Source organism: Syngnathus typhle, linkage group LG17, assembly GCF_033458585.1.
Source record: "Syngnathus typhle isolate RoL2023-S1 ecotype Sweden linkage group LG17, RoL_Styp_1.0, whole genome shotgun sequence".
NCBI classification, from domain to species: domain Eukaryota; kingdom Metazoa; phylum Chordata; class Actinopteri; order Syngnathiformes; family Syngnathidae; genus Syngnathus; species Syngnathus typhle.
This window is the reverse complement of record NC_083754.1, coordinates 1,337,301-1,363,567: the sequence shown is the minus strand read 5'-3', so window position 1 is coordinate 1,363,567 and position 26,267 is coordinate 1,337,301. Positions and strand designations below refer to the sequence as shown.

General features: G+C 47.9%; 2 protein-coding genes across 5 annotated transcripts in view; one reads left to right on the top strand and one right to left on the bottom strand.

Moving 5' to 3' along the window:
- Positions 1–78: 78 nt before the first annotated feature.
- Positions 79–7,458, top strand: nacc1a (nucleus accumbens associated 1, BEN and BTB (POZ) domain containing a). Of its 4 annotated transcripts, none has more exons than XM_061303085.1 (8): positions 79–348; positions 2,043–2,196; positions 2,333–2,593; positions 2,672–3,257; positions 3,334–3,504; positions 3,585–3,690; positions 3,765–3,862; positions 3,937–7,458. In XM_061303085.1, exons 2-8 carry the CDS (start codon positions 2,071–2,073, stop codon positions 4,239–4,241), a joined length of 1,653 nt encoding a protein of 550 aa, XP_061159069.1. In that variant the 5' UTR covers positions 79–348; positions 2,043–2,070; the 3' UTR covers positions 4,242–7,458. The 4 variants fall into 4 exon arrangements, with proteins under 4 accessions (XP_061159069.1, XP_061159067.1, XP_061159070.1 ...); XM_061303083.1 differs by having other exon boundaries at positions 2,672–3,263; XM_061303086.1 differs by having other exon boundaries at positions 2,672–3,263; positions 3,962–4,116.
- A 3,295-nt stretch (positions 7,459–10,753) lies between these two features.
- cacna1aa (calcium channel, voltage-dependent, P/Q type, alpha 1A subunit, a) overlaps positions 10,754–26,267 on the bottom strand; it is a 31,458-nt gene continuing 15,944 nt past the window's right edge. Inside the window, exons 33-47 of the mRNA XM_061303859.1 lie at positions 24,388–24,504; positions 24,235–24,300; positions 24,066–24,163; positions 23,841–23,991; positions 23,642–23,769; positions 22,501–22,597; positions 18,493–18,607; positions 18,165–18,272; positions 17,089–17,189; positions 16,117–16,208; positions 15,930–16,050; positions 15,515–15,628; positions 12,920–13,139; positions 12,531–12,790; positions 10,754–11,515 (exon numbers count right to left, since the gene is read on the bottom strand). Coding sequence (XP_061159843.1) covers positions 10,754–11,515; positions 12,531–12,790; positions 12,920–13,139; positions 15,515–15,628; positions 15,930–16,050; positions 16,117–16,208; positions 17,089–17,189; positions 18,165–18,272; positions 18,493–18,607; positions 22,501–22,597; positions 23,642–23,769; positions 23,841–23,991; positions 24,066–24,163; positions 24,235–24,300; positions 24,388–24,504 — 2,550 coding nt within the window. The remainder of the gene's footprint in view (positions 11,516–12,530; positions 12,791–12,919; positions 13,140–15,514; positions 15,629–15,929; positions 16,051–16,116; positions 16,209–17,088; positions 17,190–18,164; positions 18,273–18,492; positions 18,608–22,500; positions 22,598–23,641; positions 23,770–23,840; positions 23,992–24,065; positions 24,164–24,234; positions 24,301–24,387; positions 24,505–26,267) is intronic.

The window sequence follows — 26,267 nt, the reverse complement described above, 5'->3', positions numbered from 1 at the left end:
CGCCAAAAATGCGGCGGCGCTCAGGTGTGCGCCAAGGCAGCCCTCGCTAGCGGGCGGGCGCGCAGGTTTGGCTGGCGGTCGCCACTTGGGGAAGGAAGAATCGCTCGTTGTTGTGCGCCGTCCGTGCGTCCGTCCGTCGGTCCGTCCCTCCCCCACCCCCGCTCGCTGCCGCACTGGTTCCGTCTGGCTCGCACTCAGCTGCTGCGTGTCCCGGGATGACCTGTTGATGTCGGTAGAATGGAGACTGGCAGGGGGAGCGATTTCCCCCATCACCAAAATATTTAAATAAGCCACGTTTGGGTGCATGAGAAGCGACGTCGCAGCCGAGTCACCTCGCCCGCGTTGACAGTAAGTCCCCTGCGTGTCTTTACGACTGTGCACCGTCGTGGAAGTGTTTGACATTTTGTTGGATTGAGTGTGCACGCCGTGGATGGTCCGCCCAAAATATTTAACAGTTAGCTTTAGCCGTTAGCTACCTCTCCAGGCCCGCTGCGGAGCGGAGCGGAGCGGAGAGGACGATCAACGTCTCTTGCAGTCAGTCCCACGAGACTGGCGCGACGAATTAGTCAGTCGCGGGCGGGCGAGGGTCTTTAGCGGTCACAGGCGTGCAATCGTCCGGGACAACCTGGCCGGCCGGGCTCTCGCTGCCTGCCAGCCCGTGCCGCCTCCCTCGCGTCGCCTCCGGTGCCAGCCGACAGTCGAGAGACCCCGGCCGGCCGGGACTGGCACCGTGCGGAGTCCTCGCGTGCCCGTGTTTACCCAGCAGCCCTTTCGGGTAAACCACATCAGCGCGGTTGCTTGTGCACAATGTCTCAGTCATAATAATGCTAATATGCACATCAGCGCAGTTGCTTGTGCACAATGTCATAATAAGGAGAATAGAACGTCTGCAATAAGTTGATGAAGCAGGAAATGTCTGCAGAAAGTCAGCATCGTGTGCCAGCTGCAGCAATGACAGTCCGGCAGTCGGGAAAAAAAAGGCTGCTTCGGTTTAGAAGCGCTTTCAAACGGAAAAAAAAAGCATGCAAGTCATTTAGCAGACGTGATGGAAAGCTTTTGAGCGTGCTTCGTTGTCCCACTTTTCCCAGTAAGGCCGCCTTGAACGTTCTCTTTTGCGACCTGGGATGATCCCTCTATTCGCTTCAAGACTCATTTGCCCCTCCTTGGTGCATGAAGACGCATGCACACTCCGTCACATCTCTTTCACTGTCAGAGCAAACTGTGTGCCCCCCCCGCCCCCTTCCCCCCCCCCCCCCCCAAAGCCTGTGTTTGTGTGTCTTCATGTGCAAGCATGTGTGCTCACTGCGGCTCGCCAATCCGTAAACAAGCTGTATTGTCTGTGTGCGAGTCAGTGTGTGCCTTTTGTGGGTTTGTTTGAGTTGGTGTGTGCGCATCTGTGTTTTAGTATGAGGGAGAGGGAGCCGGAGGGAGGGAGACAAAGAGAGCATTTCTCTTTACCCTGGAGCTTGGCTAAGTCCCAAATGAAAGGCTTTGGATATGATGGGGCTGCTCTCTCTCTGGTCACTCCTGCCACACATGCATTTGGTTTGCTTTTGACATCAAAAGTCAAGGAAGGCTTTGGGCTTTTCGTTCCCGCACGTAAATGGCGATCTGCTGAATGGCCTGCCTGCAGGGCAAGATGTTTGCTTTTGGGCGTTTGGCGTACAGCGAATCGACTCATGCTAGGTGCGCTTTGTCGTCGCCGCCGCCGCCATGCAGAGAATAACAGCACATGACCCAGTTATCTCAGGACACTGGATTTTCAGGCTCATAGAAGACAGAACATAAAACAGGCTTTCATTGAGCTCCGGGCTCCTGAGAGGCCGACGTGACGTCTAGGATTAATGGAATGCAGATTATCCGCCAAATATCGTCATTTCGTGAACCGTCTGCGATAGGACTGTGTGAAGAACTGCGTGTGCTGAGTAGCAAATGTACAGTGAGGCCCAGTGGATCCCAAATAGGACCTGACTTTGTCCAAATTTAAAGGTGCCACTTGTATGCACTGATGTCTATTCTGGTGTCTCTTCCCACCCAAACAGAGCCTTTGTTGGTGTGCATTGGCGCACCATGGCCCAGACCCTCCAGATGGCGATCCCAAACTTTGGCAACAACGTTTTAGAGTGTTTGAACGAGCAGCGTCTGCAGGGCCTCTACTGTGATGTCTCTGTGGTGGTAAAGGGGCACGCCTTCAAGGTAGGCCTGTGCAATTTCATCCAAAAGTTCCCAACCACTTCACAATCACTAAGATGGAGTTACTATTATTATTTATTTTGAGAGGAACATTGTGTATGACGATGACTTTGTTATGTCAAATGTAATCCGACTCCAGGCTCACCGTGCTGTCTTGGCTGCGAGCAGTTCTTACTTCCGGGACCTTTTCAGCAACGGCGGCGCTAGCGGCAACGAGGCCAGCCCGACGGTGGTGGAGCTTCCACCGGCCGTGCAGCCCCAGAGCTTCCAACAGATTTTGGCCTTCTGCTACACGGGCCGTCTGAGCATGACGGTGGGCGACCAGTTCCTCCTCATGTACACTGCTGGCTTCCTGCAGATCCAACAGATCATGGAAAAAGGCACCGAATTCTTCCTCAAGGTAAAAAAAAGACAAAAAAAAGCTGCTGTGTGTTTTATGCAACCAGTGTCCAGAATTTGTGTTTACGTTCATCTTCAGGTCTCCTCCCCCAGTTGCGACTCCCAGGGACTTACTGCCGAGGAGGCTCCGCCATCTGAGCCTCAGAGCCCCGTCACGCAGACGGCTAGCGGTGCAGCCCGGCCCGCCGCCTGCTTAACGCCTCTCCCGTTAGTGTCGCGGGTGAAGACGGAGCAGCCTGCCAGCCAACCGGAAGCCGCCGCCGCCGCCGCCGCTCATTCCGTGCTCTGCACTCCCGTGGCCAAGCGCTTGTGGGAGGGTGGCAGCAGCCGTGACGGCGGCGGAGGCGGCTCCGGGGCAGGAGGGGGCGCCAGAAAGGCGGCGCGTTACTCCCAGGAGGCGGTGCGAGGCAGCACCATCCAGAGCCCCGGAGCGCTCGGGCTGGCCATGGGGATGGGCGCCACCGGCGCGGGCACCAACGGCACCTCGGCGGGCGTGTCCGAGGGCGCCAGCCCGGGCACCCTGAGCACCTACGCTAGCGACTCACCCATCAGCTACCACGACGATGAAGAGGAGGAAGAAGGCGCGGAGGACTGCGCCGAAGAGCAGTACAGGCAAATCTGCAACATGTACACCATGTACAGCATGCTCAACATGGGAGCTGCAGGTAAATGTGTGTAAACGCCACGCCGCCGCACCACCCGTGTGCTCGCCGCCCCCTCCGACCTTTCAGCTTTCCTCAGCCGCAGGCGAGCGGGTGGAGGCGCTCCCCGACCACACGGAGACGCGGGGGCGTATGCGCGGCCGAGACCTCACCTGTCTCCCGGCGGAGCTGATCGCTCAGATCGGCAACCGCTGTCATCCCAAACTGTACGAAGAGGGAGATCCCGCTGAGAAACTCGAGCTGGTCTCAGGTAAGCGGGAATGAACTGCAATCTTCAGTCGGAATGAACCATAAAGAGGGTCCAATGAATGAATTTTTTCGTGTCGCCAGGTACCTCTGTCTTTATTTCCCGGGCCCAGCTGATGAACTGTCACGTGAGCGCAGGGACCAGACACAAAGTGCTGCTGAGGAGGCTGCTGGCCGCCTTCTTTGACAGGTCGGTCCCCGCCGTTTTCTTTTCACGCTTGAATCAATCCTGTGAAATGGAAACATTCTTTTTTTGAAATGTAGGAATACGCTGGCCAACAGCTGCGGGACGGGCATTCGCTCTTCCACCAACGACCCCAGCCGCAAGCCCCTGGACAACCGAGTGCTGCACGCAGTTAAATGTGAGCCCATTTGAAAGGCGCCATTCCCGCCGACGGCCACGCTAACGTCGCCGCGCTTGTCTTCCTGGCCTCAGTTTACTGCCAGAACTTTGCCACCAGCTTCAAAGAGAGCGAGATGAACGCCATCGCCGCCGACATGTGCACCAACGCCCGGCGAGTGGTGCGCAAGAGCTGGATCCCCAAGCTCAAGCTGCTCATCGCCGAGAGCGACGCCTACTCCGCCTTCCTCTCGGACGGCGTCAAAGCCGAGGACGACACCCTGGGCGCCGAGCCGGCCTTCGACCCCGCCTCCCTGGAAGCCTCGGCCGGGGCCGAGTCGGGCGGCTCTTCAGGTGAATCGCTCCCGGGCGTGAGCGGGGACGTCGGCGCGTTATTTTAAGCGTGCGCGGCCAGCCACTTGCGCTCACCTCCTCACTCTCACGCGTGACTGTCGATACGCCCCCCCCCCCTCCCCCTCCCCCGCTACGGCTGTAACCGGGCCATAGAAACGACTTTTGCTTTTCTTTTCTGCCTCTATAACGGCGCTTGTGGAGAGGAGGGAGAGCGTCCGAGGGCGCCTCTCCTTCTCCTTTTAAGGTGTGTAAGCACATCGATTGTTGCATACGAAATACATTCCCACTGGTGCTGGTGGTACGAGTTGACGAGAGAACCCGAGGTTGCGCGGCAAGCCGGTCGCTTAGCTACGGAAAGGCCCTCGGAGCATCGATTCCGTGCACTTCATATCCAGCTGGAAGTCCGCGCACTACTTTTGGCCGATCGGTTTGCAATTACACTTAGTACTGCACTAGTAACACGACTAGACTCAACTAGTATTAGCTATTGAATAAATGCTCAAACAGCTTGATTTCCATCTTAACGTCCAGGCATTAAATCTGTTTTGGTCACATCACTACTCGTTTTTGCGAAGACTGCTGCCACTTTTGGCTTCCCAATCAAACCTTAAGATGGAAATCATGTCGGAGCTTTAAAGCTGTATTGAATTGAACCTCTGTGCTACTCGACAAGTACTAGTTGGGCTGTCTTACTAGTAACGCTTTATCAACTAGTACAAGGACCTTAAAGTGGATATCAAGGCTATCGAATGCTCAAAAGTCTTTCCATAGTTAGTGTGTATTGAATGTAAGCGTTGATGGCATTTTTTCCCCCCCCCCAGTGTGAATGTCGACTTGTATTCCAAATTGCCAGTCAATGTTAAAAAAAAAAAAGAACACTACTTTGTCCTCCTCCAACGTCATCTTCCACTCCCCACAAATGATTTTGACCAAATCTATCTTTGTTGCGATTCGCCGTGCACTGTTACATAAATCCACCCCAGCGTTTGTTTTTCGATATTTTTAGCAAGCTTGATCAGAGAGCCGGCGAGCAGACGATTCGAATGAAAATGTTACGGTCATATTTTTAGAAGACAAGTTCTATTTGTACGCGTGCCAACGCCCGCTGTGACGCACGCGCGAGCGAGCGAGGACGGGGATTGTTTTAAATTCCCGCCGTTTTGTCCGAGAAGAAGCAGCGGAGAGTAGAATACGGACGGCATCACGGCGCCCTTCATGATTTGTGCTCACTTTTGTTTTTTGGGTGCAGAAGGATGGAATGGGCAGTGGAACTGCTACTTTTTGACGCATTTCATCTTCTGTTCACGAGCTAAAAAGCAGAAAGACGCCATTGGATGGCTTGACTGTTTTTCGACAATGATGTGCAGGGAAGTTAAGGCCCCCCAAAACGACTACTGTACTTTGTATTCTAATCATGTTACGGGTGAAGGGGGGGTGGTGGGGGTGATATTTATGGAATGTGCCTTTTCAACGGAGATCAATAAGCAGAATTTTGCTAGGTACAAAGAAGTCGGAAGCAATATTGCTCCAGTCGGGTGTGTGTGTTTGGGGAATCGGTGTGTTTGTGCGATTTTTATTTGGTTGATACGAGGCAGGGTGGAGCTTTTGCGCACCTTAAGGAGAAGAAGCGGCAGTTTGTGCACCTTATTGACAAGTCGCAATTGGAGCCGAATTTGGTCCTTTCCTCCCTCCAAATCTGCACCGTTTTTAGCGGCAAGGTCGAATTCAATGTTTGCGACTTTTGTTAGCGAGACTGCGTCTTCAGGAAAGGCGCTGACTTCTTTTTTTTCCATTCCTGGCCAGTTCAACCTCACTTGGATATGCATCACCCTGTTCATTCTTTCTGAAACCACAGGAATGCATGTTATGAGATTTACAAAAAAAACTAAACAGAGATGCAGTACTTGGTATTAAGCAGTAAATAACTACAAAACCTCACATAAGCACTCCACTTACCTCTGTAGTATCCTTTTGAAGACTGTTGTGCTTCCAGGCTTGGACTCAACTTTCAATTGCTCGCTAGCTTGCTACATTTTCGTTGACATTTATTTGTTGTCTGCTTTTGAAATGACCTCCGAATTTGGCTTGAGCAGAAAAGCAAGAATCTAGTTGACTGTATGGAATTGATAGTGAATTGCTGGAGTCAAGACAAGTCCCCCAGTCACCTTTGTTCTGCTACAAATCTCCCACTATTCTTAATAATATTCAACTCCCTCAGAATAATTGGAAAATAATTAATGCAAGGCAATTATCTGGCCTGAGGAGTCTGAGCATATTTAGAGGGGGGGGCAGTACCCCCACCGGCCCCCCACTAGCTCCGCCAACATCCTCAAGTGATCCTTGGTTGTCCAATTATTCAACAATCAATTCCTTCCAATCAGCAGAACTCTTTCCAATGACTTGTTATTCTATTGATCCCCTTTTAAAAGTTGTCACTCTACCTTCACTGTGGATTGTAAATGTCTAATCCCAAAATGCCCTTCAGTTTTGCACTGAAATTTTCTTCCTTTTAAATTGCTTCAACCAAGAATATTTCCAAGTGTGACTTGGTCCCAAATCAGCATGGCACAGACGGACGGATCCATTTGAAACGGATGACTCATTGGCTCTCACACTGCAGTAGTAGCTGTGAATCAGCACTATTTTCCTTCGCCTGTTGTCTTTTACGTCAGCACAGTGCAAGATATTCCACTGTGGCCTCGCCCGCTCCAAACTTTTCGGTGACATCATCATTAGTGCGCATCGAGTAGAAGCTTTGCGAAGGTGTTTTTCTTTTTCGTTCTCAAACTGCGTTTACACTTCTCACGCGTAGACCTACACACTTGAAGTGTGGCATGGCATGGACATCCTTGTGTCACACAACGGTACATATATAAATATGATACAGGTATAGAGGAATACTGTATATAAATGCATAGACACACGTAGAGGTAAGATTGTTTGTTGTCCACTCAGAGCATGAGCTATATCCAGTATTTACCCAAACCCCCAAATGGCGCTGCTCGTTGACAACCAACCCGCGCAGTACAGTACTGGCTTGGGCCCCCCCCCAACCCGACCCAACCTGACCCCGACCCCCGTGTTAAACCCCGCAGCGCCTATCCACCTCTTCTTTCTGTGTTCCAAGTGCCAATAACTTTGTGAAAGCCCCGTAACTGTGACCCAACATTATCGACGGTAATTGCACATTAACAAACTGTAAAATAAAGAGAACGTGTCCAAATGGAGTCAATGATGAATATCTTAATAAAAGATTTGTAACAAGTTCTGTCTTCAAGTTTGCTTTTTCCTACACAGTGACAAGTCATGAGGGGAACCCATCCATCTATTTCATTCTCCCTTATTTGGTAAATGTTTATGTGTGACCAGTGACGACAAAGTGTCATCTACGTTTTGGTTCGACACTTACTCAGTCAGTGCCGCCATCTGCTGGCCGCCTTCGAGAATGCAGGCAATTTCAACTGGCAGCTTTTCTCTATAGCTTGGTGGCTAAAGAATGAAAGACAATAAATAAAAATGAACTGAAATAAAGAGACAATAAAAATAATAAACTATTCAAAGTCATTAAACCCTTCTTCATATAATTGTAACATTGTAGTTGTCAAATCTCATAACAATGCGACTCAGAAATGACTCCCAGACAACCCAGTGTGCATTCTCTCAGGTTATTTTTTTTTTTGGTTATTTTTTTTATTATTCTTTAGGAAGAGTTCTGTTTGGAATTACAAAATGCACTGGTAGAAATCGTGGTGAGACAGGTTGAGAGTGACAGGAGAGCGAGAAGAGCGTGAAAGAGAGAACAGGAGAGAGAGAGAGAGAGAGAGAGAGAGAGAGAAAAGGACAGAGTGGTTGAGAGATCAGCACTTCCATAGCTACTCGTCTCCCCACAAGAAAAAGATCAACAAAACACATTATCATCATTGGATCTGCACTTTTCTTTTTTTTTTTCATATTCTGTGGTGTCTTCAACATTCAACATTGTGTTGTGCCTTGAGCCCATAACAAGAAAAAAAAAAACTCTCACCAGTCTCTTTTGTGTTTTGATCCCCCTTTTTTTGGTCCTTTTTTTGTAATATTTTTTGTTTTCAAAAATAGAAGAAAAAAAAGGTTGCTTTTTTTTTTTTTTTAAAAACATCTATTTATATATCTTTTTTTCCCCAATATCTATGAATTCATTAGTCTGTTTTTCTTTTATGTCCTGAAGATGACTGTTAACCCACAGTGTGGCATGCACATAGCACATGCAGTTCTTGAACTAGGTCTTTTTAAAACTTTTTTTCTTTAAACATTTCTATTTAAAAAAACAAAACAAACAAAAAGACATTTTCTTCTCATTTGCAGCTTTACATTGCTCTTTGAATACTTGCTATGGTTAATTAGTGTGGCTTTCACTGCAGCATAGACAAAAGAAAAGAAAACATAGCGAGCGAGTGATCTGAGCTTTGCGCGTTCCATTAAATTTGACATCTCACACATACGTACACACCTTTTTTTTCCTTTTTTTTAAGGTTTCAAAATATCCCCCCCAAAAAATTCTCCACACTTATGTCAAGGATTGTGCCGCACAAACACCGAAAGACAAACACACCCACGATTTTTTGGGAGGCAGAAAGAAAAATATGCAACCAATGAAAAATAAAAAAAAAATTGTAACTCTGTGTTACACGTGCACAGACACACACACACACGTACACACATACACACACACTCACCACATGTATTCGCTACATACCTTGTGTGCTATCTCATTCCAAAGTGTTGTGAAAAAATACTTGTCCGTGACATTCCGCTGAGGTTGGAAAGACACTGATAGGTTTATATCTATTTTTTTGTCTTTACCTTTTTTTTTCCTGGGATGCATTCTGTGGTCAATATATGTGCTCAAACCGAAAAGAAGAGTTACACGCAACGCTAAAAATGCTGACAGCAGTGTTATAAAATGTGTTAGTCGGAGGCACACGTAGAAACACAGAAAGAAATTCGGTATATACACAAGTGTTTTCTTGGACCATAACAAAGCCGTGAGCGACATCTTTTTAGCCTGTGACCCTTTGTGACCTCCAAGGCAGATTGGTAGTCGTGGCAGATTGAGCTCAAATGTTTTTCCATGTGGGCTGAGGGACGCTCTCGTGAAGGTCACAGGTGGAACTGCCTCAGTGCACGATGGGAATTTGGAAAAAAGTTTACTGTCAAAGTAAACGGAAAAGTAGGAGAATTACACGTGTAGGTATTTCAAATGATTTGCGCTGAATGCTAACGTTAGGAAAACAAAGTGAGTGAGTGATTTTAGTCCTATTTTGGAAGGCTGGAGCAGATTAATGGCATTTCCATTCATTTCAATTGGGAACGATTACTTGAGACGCAAATTCTTTGGGCACCTTCATGAATTTAAGATTGTGACTCACCCGTTGTCAGGCCGTTCCACGTTCCCACGTATGGGCTCCCTTTATTACGGTCAAAGAAAACAACCAGTTTCTCTCCTTTCTCCACCTTTCCCGCCCGTCAACATCTCCCGCTCGGAAATCCACTTGACCCTGCTTGCCAGATTATCACCCTTGTTAGAAAAGTTCCGAAGAAAAAAAGTGCATTTCCATCGTGTATGAGTGGCAGGCATTTGGCACACAACATAGAGACACGCAAGCAAAAAGTCTTTTTTTTTTTTCTTCTCTTACTTACAATGACACGTGACTTCTCTATATGACCTTTTCGAGTGAATATGAGGTTACCAAGAGAAGAGCGTCAAAAGGGGGAGAAAGAGAGAGAAAGCCAAATTTCACCCCCGATGGGCGGAAACCTACAGGCTACAACAGGAAGAAAAATGTCCCTCCCCCTTACATACAGTAGATTCTCATTGTTGCTAGTATTCTTCTTCTTTTTTTATTCTGTTATCATTCATGCAGGATCACAAGTCTTAGAAAAGCTGTGTGAGGGTGCAACAGAAGATTCAAGCTTGTGTGTTTTGAAGAAGGAGAAGAAGAAGAAGCGGAAGAAGCAGCCGCTGCAGGAAGAGAAGAAGAAAGGCTGCAGAATCTGGTTGGTTTGGTGGTTAAACCCGTCATGGTTTTGTTTTTCTTCATCATGGCGGAGGTGGGCGTCAATATTCTGTTCCCAGGCAGAGGGTGTTCTCCAAATCCTCGAACCCAACATCTCCAATTCTCGTAGCCACTGCCTATGGCCTCGTGCAAGGCGGAGGGCTCGTCGTCATTTTTGTTCTCATTTAAAAAGAGATGATAAAACTCATCAATATTCAACAGGTGGCTGGGTGGGCTTGGGCTTGGGCTTGGGATCGGCTTCCTTTCAAGCTGACACATTTCAAATCAGCTTGAGGAAGCAAAACAAAAAACACATCTTTTTTTGTTTTGAGTTGCAACTCTTGACATCTTGTAAGTGGCTGTAGCTCTTGACCTACTTGCGTCCCATCAATGCACGTTTGGTACCTCTTTCGGTATTATTTTTTTTTGCTTGCTCTCCATCGCCAATCGCGTCTGAGCATTCTCATTTGATTCGTGTCCCGGTCTGCCCCGGTGTCGTCGGGACGTTCCATCCCCATCCCCGAGGGCTAGCACCAGTCGTCCTGCTCCTTCTCGCAGTAGGGTTCATGCAGACCCTTGCGGGGTCCTCTAGGGTGTCCCCCTGGGGGCGGGACCTTGTGAGGCCCGCTATGTTGGGGTCCGTGGAGATGTGTGGAAGGTGACGAAGAGCGGTAACCGTTGGGCAGGCGGCGCTGGACGCCCGGCTGCACTTGGCCCTGATGGGGCGTGGCGGCGTTGGCTGAAGGGGGCACGTGGTGGACGGTCCTCGCCGAGGTACGGTTTGGCTGGGGGTGTGGCGGCAAGGGGAGGGGGTGAGGGTTGGGAGGGGGGAGGGGGTGCAGGTTGCGTGGCTGCCCTTGGGGAGGAGGTGGCAGTGGGTGGCCGGCCAAAGGGTGCGGGTGGGGGTTGACGCCCGGCTCGTGAGCGGGCGCTTCGTGGTGGGGCACGTAGTTTTGGTTGTGAAAGCAGCCGTCGCCTTCTATGGAGCCTCCGTCTGCGTCCGCCCAACGGAGCGGCGGGTGATGACCCTGGCGGGGCACGCCGTGGTGGCCCGGCGGAACGCCACCCATAGGGACCTGACTTTGGGGGGCTTCCGGAGATAATCGGCGGGGCGCGGGGGCCGGAGCCCGCCCCGCCGCTTGCGAGGGCACGACCTTACGGACTACGGGGGAGTACGTAACGTGGGGGCGGGGCGTCGCCGGCGTCTGAGGCAACTGACGGCGGCCTCGGCGCGGCGTGCTAGTCCCCGAGGTTGATGGAACAGGACTTCCACTGACCGAACTACTGCCCTACACGAAAAAGTGAAATAAAGCAAATAAAAGTACGAACCACAGATTCAACGACGGAACATAGAGTCGAGGATGGAAGACCAAGAGCCAGAAGGAGGGAAGGAGACATTCTAAGAAAATGCATGAGAAGACACGCACACAAGAAAAGCACAGGTGTGAGGAATGCGGATAGATGGATGGATGGATGAAAAAGACATGCCATGCAAAGGAGAGAAAACAACAAGGAGGAAAAAGGGTTCATTTCTAGAACATCCATTGTGGTACACAATAAATTGCTATACATGCAAGTACTGTACATTTATTATATTTCTATAACTTATACTGTGCAACTTTGCATGACAGGAGATCTGAAGTAATATATAAATCAATATATCTCGACATTGATATTGATGCATAAGGTTGCAGTGCATACATTTGTTTTTTCAACCAAACGTAAATGATGTTGGAATGGAGGAAAAGGGAGTGGGGGGAGAGGAAGTTGAACAAATATACAGTACTCCAAGTATGCATATTTGTTGCCATCAATTATTAGCTGACTCAGCTCATATCTGCACGTCATCCGTTCACCAGCCACAACATTGTGCAGCCCTGCCTGCCTGCCTGCCTGCCTGCCTGCCTGTCTGCCTGCCTGGCCGGCTGCACAATGTGCCAATGGGATCCAATACAAAGGCCGGAGCAAACATCCGTCACTAAGACAGTAAGGCTCGCCTCCGATTGGTGATGTCAGAGATGATTAGTTGCTGTCGCTTGTACTTTGCAGTTTGGGTTGATTGATTTTGCTTGATGCCAGCAGCAAGCACTACATGTAATTCCCAAGTCTTGCAAATGACATCCACATTTATACACATGTAAAAATGATCATTGAACATTACTATCTTTGCAAAGATGTTGGTTTTGTATTGGTTCCTATTAGCCAGGGAATTGATATGCCAAGACAAGTCAATGAAAGGAGTTGCATATTTTTGTGCATGCACCGACCGAGACGACCGCTCGAAACTTGCGACCATCAAATTACCTGTCTGTGTGCGATGCAGTCGCGACCCTCGCTGGGGGATCGCGACCATCGCGGGTCCCGTTCTCGTTCCCTGTCGGGCTCTCTGTCACGAGAATGCTTGCGGGCGTAATCGCCGCCTCGCTCTGCCGCGTAACGTTCTTTGTCCACGGAACCGTGATGGTGGTGATGATGGTGATGGTGCTTGCGGTCTTTGGAGCGGCCACGATCTCTGTCCCGATCCCGATCCCTGTCCCTGGACATCAGGTCACCTGACTGGGCGTCTGTGCCAAAACCCCACGGGAGAGAATTAGTATACGACATGTGTGAGGCCACCAATGCTAATGCTAAGAACCAGAGTTGGTAGCAGACGTTCTAGGAATACGCGTGTGGCGCCGTGTGCCGCCTCCAACCTGCGTCAGCCTCCGCGTAGCGACTCAGCGACCTCTCGGAGGCCCGATGACCGCGTTCTTTTCTCCTGTGCCCGTGCCTGGAAGGCCGACCTTCCTCGGGTATGACGCGCTCGGCGGCGTCGTAGACGTCCGGGCCTCCCTTGTCTCTGCTGCCACGTCCCGACCTGCTGTGACCTAGCGAGGAGGCCGAGCGCTTCATGGGGCTGTTGTCGCTGATGGTCTACGGCGGAAAGACGGAAGGACGCGTGCTGGGAGATTCATTTCAAGTCTTGACTCATTTCGTGTGTTTGTGTTGTGTTTGGTTTTTAAACACAAACGCCTCCACCTTGCATCATTTCAAAACTGGGAAGGAATGCAACACATCAGCTCAGCAAGAAAGTCAGACATGATGGCAAACGGCCATGCCTTCATGCTTCCTAAAAAAGTCATAAAAGGGTCCGTGTGACTTGCATCATTACTCTATCCTCATTTCAAAGAAATCCCCTGAACATGGAACATTCCAGGCAGTAGGAAAGTGCTTTTCTCTGGCCATGCACGCACGCACATGGAGGCTTGGCGTGGATCAAAACAGCAGGACAGAGCCAATGTCGCCTAAGTTGCCTACAAAGTTGCTAAGTCAAGTACACTATATGGACAAAGACATTGGCAGATTTGCTGAGGACAATTCCAAGGAGGTGGGGTGGGGGGTCTGTGTTCAGAATCCGTCCGTCATTCCCTACTCCTTAATCACTATAATAGAGGTCGGTCAAATGAAATATAGTTTTCAAACGCTAATGGGCTCCGGCATTAATTATGTCAGTGGTGTTGCATAACGCGCCAGATCAACGTCAGCTGCTTCTATAAATGGAGATGAACATTTACGGCGGCGGCGGCTGAGCGGACAAATTGTTCTCGTTCAGCCCAAAAGGTGTTTGATGCCAAAGTCGTCTAACCGCAACTGGAAAAAGAACGGAAGGGCATTTCTCAATCTATCGTCACAAAGTTGGGAATGAAGACATTTTCCAATGTAAATATTGTCCATATAGTGTACGTTTGATAAGAACCGTATTATCTGAGCGGCGCCAACGATCCCAGCATTGGCACTCACGTCATTCCTCATCTGGCACACAGCATGCGCCCATCAACGGGCACACATTCAATACAAACTTGCATGCAAGACTTCGAAAGGAACAAAACATTCATGGCATGGAGGCATAGACAACGCCAGAGCAATCACCCCGTTCGTTAGTAAGCGGGCACACGCTTGTTAATGACGAGAGGCGGCGTGCTACAAATCTGCAGCCGGCCGGCCAAGAGGCTCAAATTACTCGTCAGCGTCACCAGATAAGCTCATGCTGGACAAATTTGCACTTCACAAAAGGGTCCGAAGAATTGTAGCAAGGTGACCACAGACCAAGACCAATCAAATCATACTGTCAACCTATTCTACATCATCCACACTCTTCTCTTTTCCATGGATCAAATTTGTGGGTCATTTTTTTTCCCTGATGGTCCACTCAATCATAATAATAATAATAATAATAATAATAATAATAATAATAATAATAATAATAATAATAATAATAATAATAATAATAATAATAATAATAATAATAATAATAATAATAATAATAATAAATTAAAAAGAAAAATAGTTTAAATTTTTTTAAAGAATGGTTCCAACAAAAATGCAAGCAAGTCCCTACTAATCAGAACAGAAGCAAATTGAACTTCTTGGTGGGAATGAGTCTTCAGCCCAAATCAGAGTGACATGGATGAGATGAGAAGAGCGGGAAAAACAAAGACAGGGAAGACAGGGTACATACACTGAGGTGACTGCCACGCTGCTTCCCCTTCCTCCGCTTCTGTGAGCACAAAGAAAACACACACACACACACACAGCCACAAATGAAGCAGAACCAGGACAACACAGGAGCATGGGGAGACAGACGGGAGAGAAAGATGAGCAGATTCACAATGGAAAAAAAAAATAAAGACAGTAGTTGGGGGGCCAGCTCAAAAAAGGAAGTCCACTCAAGCAGCAGGGTTAGCAAACACTCATTTATAGGAAAAAGAAAATAAAGCAATGATAAAATATACTTACAAGATCCGCACAATCACACACTACCACAATCGGACAGAAGCAGGGTGAACTCCTCTATACACACGCGCACACAGACACACACACACACACACGGAGCGCATGCTAGCTGGGGACGAGAGAAACTCCTCAACCTTCAGCGGGAAGGAAGAGAAATAAACCTTGAAGTTTAGTAGAAACAAGGGTCCGACGACGTAGTGTGTGCGCATTGTGCGTCAGTCTCAGACATGGTTTGTGCATTGACAACCAGAGCACAAAATGAGTGAGGGTGCTGGCATGGAAAGGACCATCACATGCAAGATATGAGAGGAAGAGAGGAGAAGACCACATGGAAAGGTCGTACTTTGCCTTGCTTGTGGTTCTTTTACAACCAGAACCAAACATCCTGGCAACAATAGTCAATCTTTAAGATGGGTCCCATTCCAAATGCATTAAGAACCACAGCAATCATTGAGCAAAGACAGAAGATGGTGAGGAGGGAGACGCAAGATGGAGGAGGTGACAATGCTGCTCACTTGGTTGTCGCCTGGTAGGCGGGGCATGGAAGCGGCCCTGCCGTGGCCTTCCATTGGTGGAAAGTGCTCAGTATCCGAGTAACCATCCTGCCCCATCTCTCTCATCTCTACCGTCTGTAAACAGAGCAGGAGAGCAGGAGATGATGATGTGACATCAGGGAGGAAGGAACAGCCGGGCCGAGCGAGCAAGGGAGGTCATGGTCAGATGAGTATCATGGCAAGCTTTCCCATTTCCAACTTTGGAATTCTAATTTGGCTGGGGGACACTGTATTAGGTACACTATGTTCGAAAGTGGTGCTCATGATTGAAAATGGAGTTTCCAAACAAATGGTGGACTGGACAGGAGAGACCGGAGATTTACCATGTACGCTTGATTGCAGTACCTGCGTGTGAGCCCACCCTGCACCCTTTTACCTGGGAGGTGGTCATGCTTCCCAGGCCATCTTCAGGACTCCAGCTTCCGACCTTTTGGGACATCTCCTGAGCACGAGCCGTGACCCACGAGTGGCTCTCCGGCACCCTTCTTTCCACCGGGCTGTCACACACGAATCCGCGCCGTCAAACGCACGCACACAAACGTTCTGTCCCAATCCAGACTCACAGGCTGCTCGTTGCGTCGGTCGTCTCAGGTGGAGGGAGCGCGTTGTTGAGGGCCGGGGCCCCGTCCTGGCTGGGGGAAGGCGGTTCCACGCGCTGAAACAGTAATGGCGTTCGATTCTGTGTGAGATATACGACACGGCCATCGCCGGCTATCAGGCAGACCGACAGGGAAATGGGGCATGGCAAGGAGCAAAGCAGGACCACAGCTGAGGTGCCGTGCCGTGACGTGACGTGCAGGGCTGCTGGCATCCGACAATGCCGAAATTAAACGTCTCATGGCCTTGCTCGGTCATTAAACGAAAGAAACACAGGCAATTTCAGGCGATGCAGAACAAGGCAGCGTTGCGGGAACAAGTCAAAGGGAAGAGGAGCGATTGACGCTGGCCAGAAAAAGTGCAAGGTCGAGGGATTTACGTTTCAGACGTGTTAGAATTGAAATATGCCGCATGAAAAGGTATCTTCATGACAGGCCCATAACAGCAATTCCAAAAAAATGCAACCAATGGCTGGAGGTACAGTATACGCACATTATTGTATCATTAGTATGGGATTGTGTATCGCTTCAAAATAAGATGAAAAAAGAAAAAGTTATTGCTTCTGCCTTATGAAGAAATTGGGGGCTGAATTTAGAAAGAAAAAATACATCTCAATAGGTAACAGAAAGAAGGGAAATCTTTTAAGCAGCAGATGGCAGCACTGTTATTTCTACAACGAGGAGGTGCTTCCATTTGAACAATCAGTTCCTTCCATAAATATTGGGACATTTCTACCATTCTCTTGGTTTGCTCTAAGCAGCTAAAAAGAGCGTCCATGTCCCAATACTTATGGATTTGACTGCAAATGTCTCTTTTCCTTTTTCACGCGAGATTTCCTTTGGCACATACTGTAGACCCAGCCTGTGTGTGTGTGTGTGAAGATGAGCCCATTTTGTGATGCTCTCCCGACAGGTCCAAGTGGGGCAAACATGCATTACCTGCTCGTCCCGGAGTGCCTGCGAGCGCTTGGTCTTGCTCTGCCGGTAGTACTCCATGATCATCATGGCAGCATAGATTTTGCCAACTGTCAGGTCTGTCGCTGCTGAGAGAATGACAAGTTATCCTGCAAGATTAGACCCTTTGGTATGGACCCTGAGCGCCAGAAATGGTAGAGAAAGGCGAGTGAGGCATGCACACCAACAAAGACACCAGTACACACACACGGACATTGAGCAAAATGTCTTTTCACAGGCAGATCTTTTTTTTTTTTTTTTTTTAAACAGCAGAAGCAGCATCACAGACTTGTGGTGCGCTTTTTAAAGTTGGCCACATGTGTTCTCTTTTATTTTCTTGCTTTGAGTTAATACTACAGCGGTGCCTTGAGATGAGAGTTTAAATTGAACGGAAATGCCGGTAATCCAAAACAGCCCCAAAAAATGAAAGGTCTCCAATTTAGTTTCTTTTGAAAAAACTGTAATAATATGAAATAAATACGTTGTCAAGAATCGAATTACATGACCACTGTTGGGCAGTCGAATAGAATATGCCTGAATTTTGTTGTATTGCTTGTCTACATGAGTTGCTCCGCCAACAGTGGCGTTTTAAAAAAAACAACTTGATTTTATTTTGCAGAATTGCTCCTTGCATCTCAAGGCATTACTGCATCGTGATCAAGAGCATGCATTAAACAAACGGCAAGAATCGTCGTACTTCAGCTTCACGTTTTTGATCATTTTGAAGAGAACCATAATATTCCATATTTGACATATGCACAACTCTGACTGGCCCGGAAGTGAAAAGACATCTATAGAGAGTTGCTCTATAGAAAGGCACCCTCTGATTTGAGGCTTTGCAGTTGCTAGCCTCGTTCCTTGTGTGCCGTGTTGTGTTGTGTTGTGTTGTGTGTCAGTTGTATCAGAGGGTGCAGCAGTGAAGAGAGACTGGAAGAAAGAAGCGATCCTCAGGTGGCGTGGACGAGAAACAACGTCGCTCAAGTCGGTGACGCGGGGCGGCCGGGCCGGGCCGGGCCGGGCCGGGCCACGTCGTGCACGCGCCCTTGTACACTGCAACTTACACTTATGGGGAGTAACCAGCAAGTCCAGATGCTTCTGGGAGAGATTGGGCCAGATTGCCATCATCTCTTTCCTCAGCTCTGCATCCATCTGGTGCTTGTCAATACCACCTGGGACAAAAACACCCACCCACACACACACAGTGTGGACATTCACACAAAGAGACAAAAACAAAACAAACACAAAGAAAGATGCTGTTACTAGATGAGTCCATTTTACAAAAAAAAAAATATATCTTGATGTGCTACCCATCAAAAGATCAAATCATCATCAAAAATACATTTTGGGACAGCAATATATCTTCCAAAGAAAGTAAGCGAGATTGTGCACCTTCAGAAATCTTGGCGATCTTGATGTCCAGCGCCGTCCGGATCAAAGCCATGAGGGTGGAATTAAAGTGGACCGTGTTGTCGTCAGCCACGGGCAGATCCATGCGGAGCAGTCTCTGCGGGGAGGGTCAATCGGGCTGAGTAACAAATACGCTTTGAAATGTTTGCGGAACCTCCAAGTGACACGGCCAGAGGCTACTGGGAAGGGGCTCAGGGGTTGGGTCGGGGTGGGGGGGGCCAAGAAGCTGTTGTGAGTTTCACCCAAATTTGGCAAAGTCAAATTCGTCTTCAGTTTGACAAGACCAAATTAGTTGTACGGCTGAGAAGTAAAGCCACAGCTCCTCAAGTGGGGATTGGAGGTTCTCAACAAAGACCTGCTCCGAACCAATAAACCAAAATCAAGCGTGAGACATCTTGTGGGACGGGAGGTGGGTGGGGGGGGGGGGGCAGAGGGTGCGCTTTGGTTTCTGCTTATTGGTTCGTTCTTTCCGAGGCCTTGTTGGCTCGTAACGTTCACAAATACAAACATCAAGTCACACAACAAACACATTGAGTGTGTTTGGTAAGAGGAAGACGGCGAGCACCCACACATGCAGCAAAGCATGCAACTTACAAAGGCTTCTCCTTCATCGCGAGGATATTTTTTCAAATGTCAACTCCCCACTAACCAAAGTCCCCCATGCAAGCATGCAACGCACACACACTCACAGAGCATATGGCTCACGGGACAAGCAGCTGCGCAGCCGTACACACAAAGCATCCCGTGTGGGGCGAGACATTCAAATGAATTGGTGCATTATTTTCATCTATTGAAGAGAATTCCGCTATGCTGGGATGATAGAGCAAAGGGCTCTTTTCGTAAATCTTTGCTGTCCTACGTGTGGATAAATGAACACAGACTTGGGGGGTTAATAGGTGAGAGAGAGCAGCATTCTGCGGAAAAAAGATGCAAACAAATAAAATGAAGCAGAAAGGTGCATTTTAAGTGAATCAATAATGCAACAGTCAAAAGTGGGGAGGCCAAAAGAGATGATGGAGATAAAAAAAATCAAATAAAGAGCAAATAAAAAAAAAAATAATAATAATATATATATATATATATATATAGAGAGAGAGAGCAAGTAAAAAAAAAAAAAATATATATTTAGGTCAAGTGTTAGTTGATGTAGCTTGAGAAAGTGAGTAGAAATGATGAGGGAAAGCAAAAGAAGAAGAGCGAGCAGCCATGTCGGTCAGAAAGCCGTCCTGCCCGAAGACCTTGTCGTCATCCTGTCAAGACGGACAAACTAAACTTGGCCACGTTTCCGTTTGGCCTCATGCTTTGCTTATGAAATGAAAACAAAATGTCACTCGCAAGGCAGATTAGCATTATTGAGCGGGGAAAAGTTTCGGGGTCGGAGGTGGGGTTCAGGGAGGAGGCTTTAAGTGGATCATTTGGCAGATTGGGACAAAAGTACTCCATGAACCTGGTGGTAATTGATCGCTTTCTATGAATACAATCAAATTTGGATGAATGTCATTATACTTCACGTTTAGTAGCCAATGGAAAATACATTTGAATATTTGCACGATGCGCTTAATAAAACCCAGAGGAGACACAGCATACGTTCTGGTGACTCATTCAAATGACCACGGTGTGCTAATAATCGCCTTTGGGTTCTTGTATACTTCTATTCGGACAAAAAAAATGTGTTGGTGCAGATCATTTGGATTAGCACGTTCATGGAAAAGGTAGCTACGCTGATGGGCCATGCAGAAGGGCAGGTGAGTGGCAGGATGCAGAGATGTGGAGGAGCAGCGGGAGGAGCAAGAGGGGGAGGAGGAGGGGGCTGGAAACAGAATAGAACTGCATTGACGACAGAACCAAAGGACAAAGAGACGATTGGACTTGCAGATAGAGAGCGAGAGAGAGCGAGAGAGAGAGAGGGAGGAAAAAAAAAAAAGGCAGCTCGGGGGCTCGGCGCTGCTACATGAAGGGTGACAGAAAAAGAAGTGCTTCTGTATGGCAACCAAAGGCTCTCGGAGGAAAACACATCACTGACACAAGCCCTTCTGCTCTCTCTACCATAGCAAAGAACACGTAGCGTCTCTCCGTGCGTGCGAGCGAGCGACCTCATTCTTTGCACGCACGCACGGACGGATGGATGTATGAATGCGTTTTGCCCCATCCGCAGGAAGGAACGAGTCAGAGGACACAAGTCTGGCGGACTTTCCAAGCACTGCTGCACATGCATGCTTTTTTTGTGGAGGTGGGATGTGTCTGTCTGTCTGCCTGTCTGTCAGGGGCGGGGTGCTTTTGGAATACTATCTTTCCCTTTTGCAATTTGCGGTGTGTCCAAGCAGCATGGTGCAAACGAGCTGAGAAGGTCCCTCTTTTCGTTCCTTCCTGTGGACAAGCGTCCCTTGTGCCAGCCCACCTGCTACTATTTGTCTTCCCTACCTCCCTCCACCCAAAATGTCCACACTGCCACACAAACAACCACAACAATGACCAGCCCACCCACCCCCACTTTCCACAAAACAGAAAAAATAGAACCAGAACCAAACAAAACGACACCAGTAAAGATTACACCATCTTACTAGCACCTTCTAGCGCCCCGCCCACCCTTGCCCACACCCGTTCATCCCCCATGGGAGATTTAGGGCGGGGTCCTCTCTAACCTTGTAGGCCACCCGTGCAGGACACCTCTTCCCGAGGCCTAGTGGAGGACACATGTGCCTCAGCATGTCATACATTTGCCTGCAACTGATCCTGCCACTGCACCGTCAGCCAGTGCCACCAACCCGTTAACCAAGCCAGAGAAGACATGGAGGAAAGCAAAGAGAAGGAAAGAGAGAGACAGGATGGAGGTTTAGAAATGGCCATCAAGTGAGCAATGATGTGAAGGAGAGAGTGGGAGAAATACCAAAAGAAAAAAAAAAAAGAGACAAGGTTATTGGGCTGATTTGAAGACACTGTTGAGGCTTCTTCTCACTTTCAGGTTATTGAGAACGGCACAAAAGCATCTCCTTTACTTTCAGAATACAAGTATGCTTGGGATCTAGTATGTGGATTGTCTTCTCGTGAGTAGGATTTCCGAATTGCAATTCCAAGGGCCTTGAAAATTTTTTTTTTGTAAATAGATTAGGGCCATCAATCCAGTCCCAGTGGAATATAGGATACATGAGGTGAACTGGGAATACTAGGTCAATACATGACATTTAGCCATAGGTAAACCTAGCCCAGCCCATTTTTGGGGGTGCTGAAGCACTCCTAAAATCAATCCAAGCATTCCCAAATTTGACAGATTATTTTCAAAAATGCAATGCACACTTTTTTCCCCCTCACAAATGGTTTGATTCATCTTATCACTTTTAAAAATGCGTCTGAAGGGATTTTTGGGCCATCACATACATCACATTCAAGTCAGTTATTCTTTGAAAACTATTTTCCAACTAGATTTGTGCGAGAGCGCTTTGGCGAGCAGGTTTGTGTGTGTTTTGTACATGAACGTGTGTTTGCACAGGGCAGAGCTTGACAGCACCAAGCCATTCCTGCTCACGTGGGGAGGGAGGAAGGGGAGGGGGGGGGAGGAGGAAGGGGTGTCAATGCAGTTTCTGTCTTTCCCCAAACCCCCCCCAAACCAAGAACAATGCAACACTACAGTGGGCCACCGTAGTTTGCCGTATTAGAGCCGCAACTAACCAACAAAATAAAACTAATGAAAAAATTGATGATCCTTCAAATAATGAAGAATCCTTCTTATTTTGGTATTCTATGACACTTTGAGCACTTCACATGCATCTCAGGGTGTGATCTGCATTGTCCCGCACATTCTCTCAGCATTTCAGAATGCAAGTTGATAATGGTGGAAAAGTAGATTAAAAAAAATGAAATGGAAAAAGGACCCCACCCCCCGCCCCTCTCCCAAAAAAAACCCCCCAAAACAATAAAGCAGCATTCATTCCATTCCTGGATGCTGTCACTAGCAAGTGTGCTTGAGAAGTTTTGTTTGAATGAAAGTCAAACCTTGCAGGCCACCCTATGGGGGCATTTCTTGCCTAAGCCCAGAGGCGGGTCGATAACTCGTAATAAACTGTACATGTCCTTATAATGAATGCGCCCGCTGCAAGAAGAATACAGGGGAGTTAGGAGACGCTCACGCACAGGAAAACACACAAACAAACACTTATAAAGAAGAGAAAACATGGGAGGGAGGGAGGAAGAGCACAAGATTCACACAGTATTTCAACATACTTTGCAATACGTTGACCGCAACAAAAATACTGTGCTAAAATGCACCAAACAAATAGAAAGGCCACGAACTATGCTACACACGGTTCAGTGGTCCGTTTCAAACCACCGTTATCACAAAATGGATGCGGGGACCGACGCGTTCATTAAGTTAAGGTTGAGAAAAGTCGGTGACGCAAGCACACACTCGTAGATTGATTCGTTTTAATATGGATTGGGATTAAAGTCCCTGTAAAGTGAAAATCAAAGTCAGCATCTTTTGACCATTCCTGGTCCATTTCAACCATGATAAAAAGATGGCGGGTTATAGTAGAGTAGAATCAAACTGACAATCAAATAGCAACTAGAAGCAAGAATGCAGCTAGCATTTTCATCATGTTGACCCCTTGACATGTTGGAGTGACAAAAACGGACGGCATCAAAATCTGTGAATTCACTTTACAGGGCCTTTAAGCGGTCCGTCCGAGAGTCACCGTTTACCGTCCGCCTCATATTGTTGCCGTCTGGCGCATTGGCATGACAACACGAGTAACGAGCACACACACATTGGAATACAGATGCCATGAAACTTAGCGTGTCTACAGTCGATGTCCAAACTGTAGACTGAGACAAAGGGGTCCTTGGAAAACAAATTGCCACAGTAAGTTTTTGGCTGTATTCAGATACCAGGGAGAGGATTTGGGATTGGATTTAAAGGACAACTTGCATAGAAGGAGGGGAAGAGGAGGAGGAGGAGGGAGAGAGATAACCACATGTCCATTTTGGGTTACCCTCACCTCCATCGCAACCGTTTTTGGCAGAAAAGGAGAAAACCCTTGCCTAAGAATTGATGATTAGACACGACGGCTTGGCGCTTAGCACCGATCAGACGTCGTTAAGGCTACAGAAAAGAAAGAAACTTTCTTGCATCACTTACCAGGCGGCAGGATCATACTCGGCCCATATCCTGACATACTCATCCAAGTGGTGAGGTCCAAGTATGGAAGAATCTCTCGTCAAGTACTCAAAGTTGTCCATGATGACGGCCACAAACAGATTCAGCATCTGCGTGTCGACGCAAGCCAGCTCAGGGAGGGAAGTTGAATGCATGAGAAAGAGAGAGAGAGAGAACTCACCAAAAATGAACAGAAGAAGATGAACGAGACAAAGTAGAGGTAAGCCACTTGGCTGCCACATTCGGGCTCCGGATTCCCAGCTAGCTCGTCGCAATCCTTGCCCCCTAAACATGCTAGCATGATCTCATGCCACGCCTCCCCTGTGGCGCTCCTGAAATACAAACAATCACCGATTGAAAAACACAATCCAAACAAAAACATTTGAGCTAAGCTCAAGAACGGCACCTGAAGAGCAGCATGAGAGCCTGAACGAAGGTTCTGAAGTTGTTATGTTGGTCGATGGCACCTTCTCCGTCTTCTTCGATGGCGATATTCCCAAAGAGCTGCACAAACGCAATCACAAGTCAGAGAGTCTTTCCATCCCCGCTTCGCTTTCAGGTCATGCTCCGCCCACCTGCATCCCAATGATGGCGTAGATGAAGAAGAGCATGGCAATAAGGAGGCAAACGTAAGGCAAAGCCTGAGGAAAGACAAAAGCACTCAAGCATCTGAACGCACTTAGGAGTCTTCCAAATATTTATCATGGCTCGTAGGCTTGCGGACAGACCTTGAAGGACTGAACGAAGGTCCAGAGCAAGATCCGAATGGTTTCTCCTTGCCTCAGCAGCTTGATGAGGCGAGCTGCCCTGAACAGCCTCAGGAAACTCAGGTTGATGAAGTTATTCTACAGCACATAATCAGGGAGAGAGGGTTGGAATCCAATTACAATTGGTCCGTTGCGACGGGTGAAAAGTTGGGGAGGCGTAGAAGAAGGTACCAAACCAAAGGAAACCAAATCAAAGGAGGATTCAAACTCAAAGCAAACCAAAGTCAGCAAGGCTCCAACAAGCGTTTCATGAACCAAACAAGACAAAAAGAGAAGAGGCAAATCGACACGGTTCCATCCAAATTGGGTTTCATAATCCAAATGTGGTCGTACGGGTGAGTAGTTCAAAGTGCAGGGACGCGCCGCGTTTGCGAGGAAAAGACAACCAAATGCACTAATTCTCTCAAGGCAACAAACGCTCTTTTTCATTCCATGAGGCAAGTCCGGAGCATGCGCATGGGGCGAACAAATACAACACATCAGTAGGATGGGGTGGGGGAAAAGAACCAAAAGAAGAATCAGAGATGAGCGTGGTTGAAGCACAACTAATTGGCGCTTTTAAGAATATGTTCTTCCACCATTTTGAATTGCAAAGATGGGGATACAGCTTCTATCCAGATATGATGACAGGATCATGCAAAGTTAAGGCGGCATGCACTTTTGGTTCTCTCTGCCACAATGGATAAGTTCCAGAGAAGCCCTCCCAGTCACTCTCTGCGTATATAGATAGATACATAGCCATCCAAAAAAAAAAAAAAAAAAAGAAATCACCCCATGTGATAGATGTGGCAATCTATTCGGGTTGATACAATTCAATCCTTTACAACGCCGGATCTTAGTAAAGGATAACTAGTATGGATGGGATAGTCAAGAAAAGAATGTCAAGAGGACTGCAAGGGGCAGAGGAATTAGGAGAATTCCATTCAGAGTTTGCATCGTGCACATTCCACATGCCATTGAAGCAGATGCAGAACAAAAAAAAACCAAAAATTACAAACCATCTACATGTAGATGTTGCAGACACATGGTTTAGAGCAGCACATTTTTTGGGGGTTGTTTGGAAGACACAACCAGAGCCAGTTATCATGGGTTGACACAGAGGATTCATAGTGCATTTTGATTGGACGGTAGCACAGGAAGTAGATCGGTTGGGGGTCAAGGGCAGAAAGGGGAGGGGAGGGGGAGGAGATTACAGCAGATCGCCATTAAGTTTGTGGAAGATTTAATGAAAGCATGTAAAAAAAGATAAAAACAAGAAATAAATCAATAGTCAGTACAACAACAACAACATAAGTGCGTGATGAAACGTAATCACAATATAATGATGTGGTGCATCGTTAGAAACTTGGATTTGTACCTGAAGACGTCATGCAAAACTTGCACGCAATATTGTTTCATTTCATTTTTGCGGCACAAAAAAAAAAATCTATTTCATGCAAAACGTCCCAAAAAAAATCGAATCCCGCAGCCCATTGACACGACATTGAGTACCATCTGATGTTGTCATTTGAACCACTTCCAAAACTTCCGAAAGTAAAAATGACTTTTGAGAAGACCGATTCGATTTGAGTGCAAGCGCTACAGTTCCAACGTAGTCAGTGGCAGATGCAAACGCCGCTCGGCGCTTTCTTATTTGATTGCCTATTACGTTGCTGGAAGCAGCTGGCAGGGCATTAGCATTCCTCTCGCCCGCCGTGGTCTACCCGGCCGGGTCCCGCCAAGCGCCGGCCGGGGGACATTTATATAAGCCTTTCAATCATATTCAGGCATGGCTGAACAATACGGGCCTCAAGAGCACCCCCGTGTCCCCTCCCCTGCTTTACATTCAAAGTCAATGTGCA

Coding starts and splice junctions, on each gene's coding strand:
- nacc1a (XM_061303083.1), top strand. CDS start 2,071: ATGGCCCAGACCCTCCAGATGGCGATCCCAAACTTTGGCAACAACGTT. Junction 3,264..3,333: donor CATGGGAGCTGCAGGTAAAT/GTGTGTAAACGC, acceptor AGCTTTCCTCAG/CCGCAGGCGAGCGGGTGGAG. Junction 3,505..3,584: donor GAAACTCGAGCTGGTCTCAG/GTAAGCGGGAAT, acceptor TCGTGTCGCCAG/GTACCTCTGTCTTTATTTCC.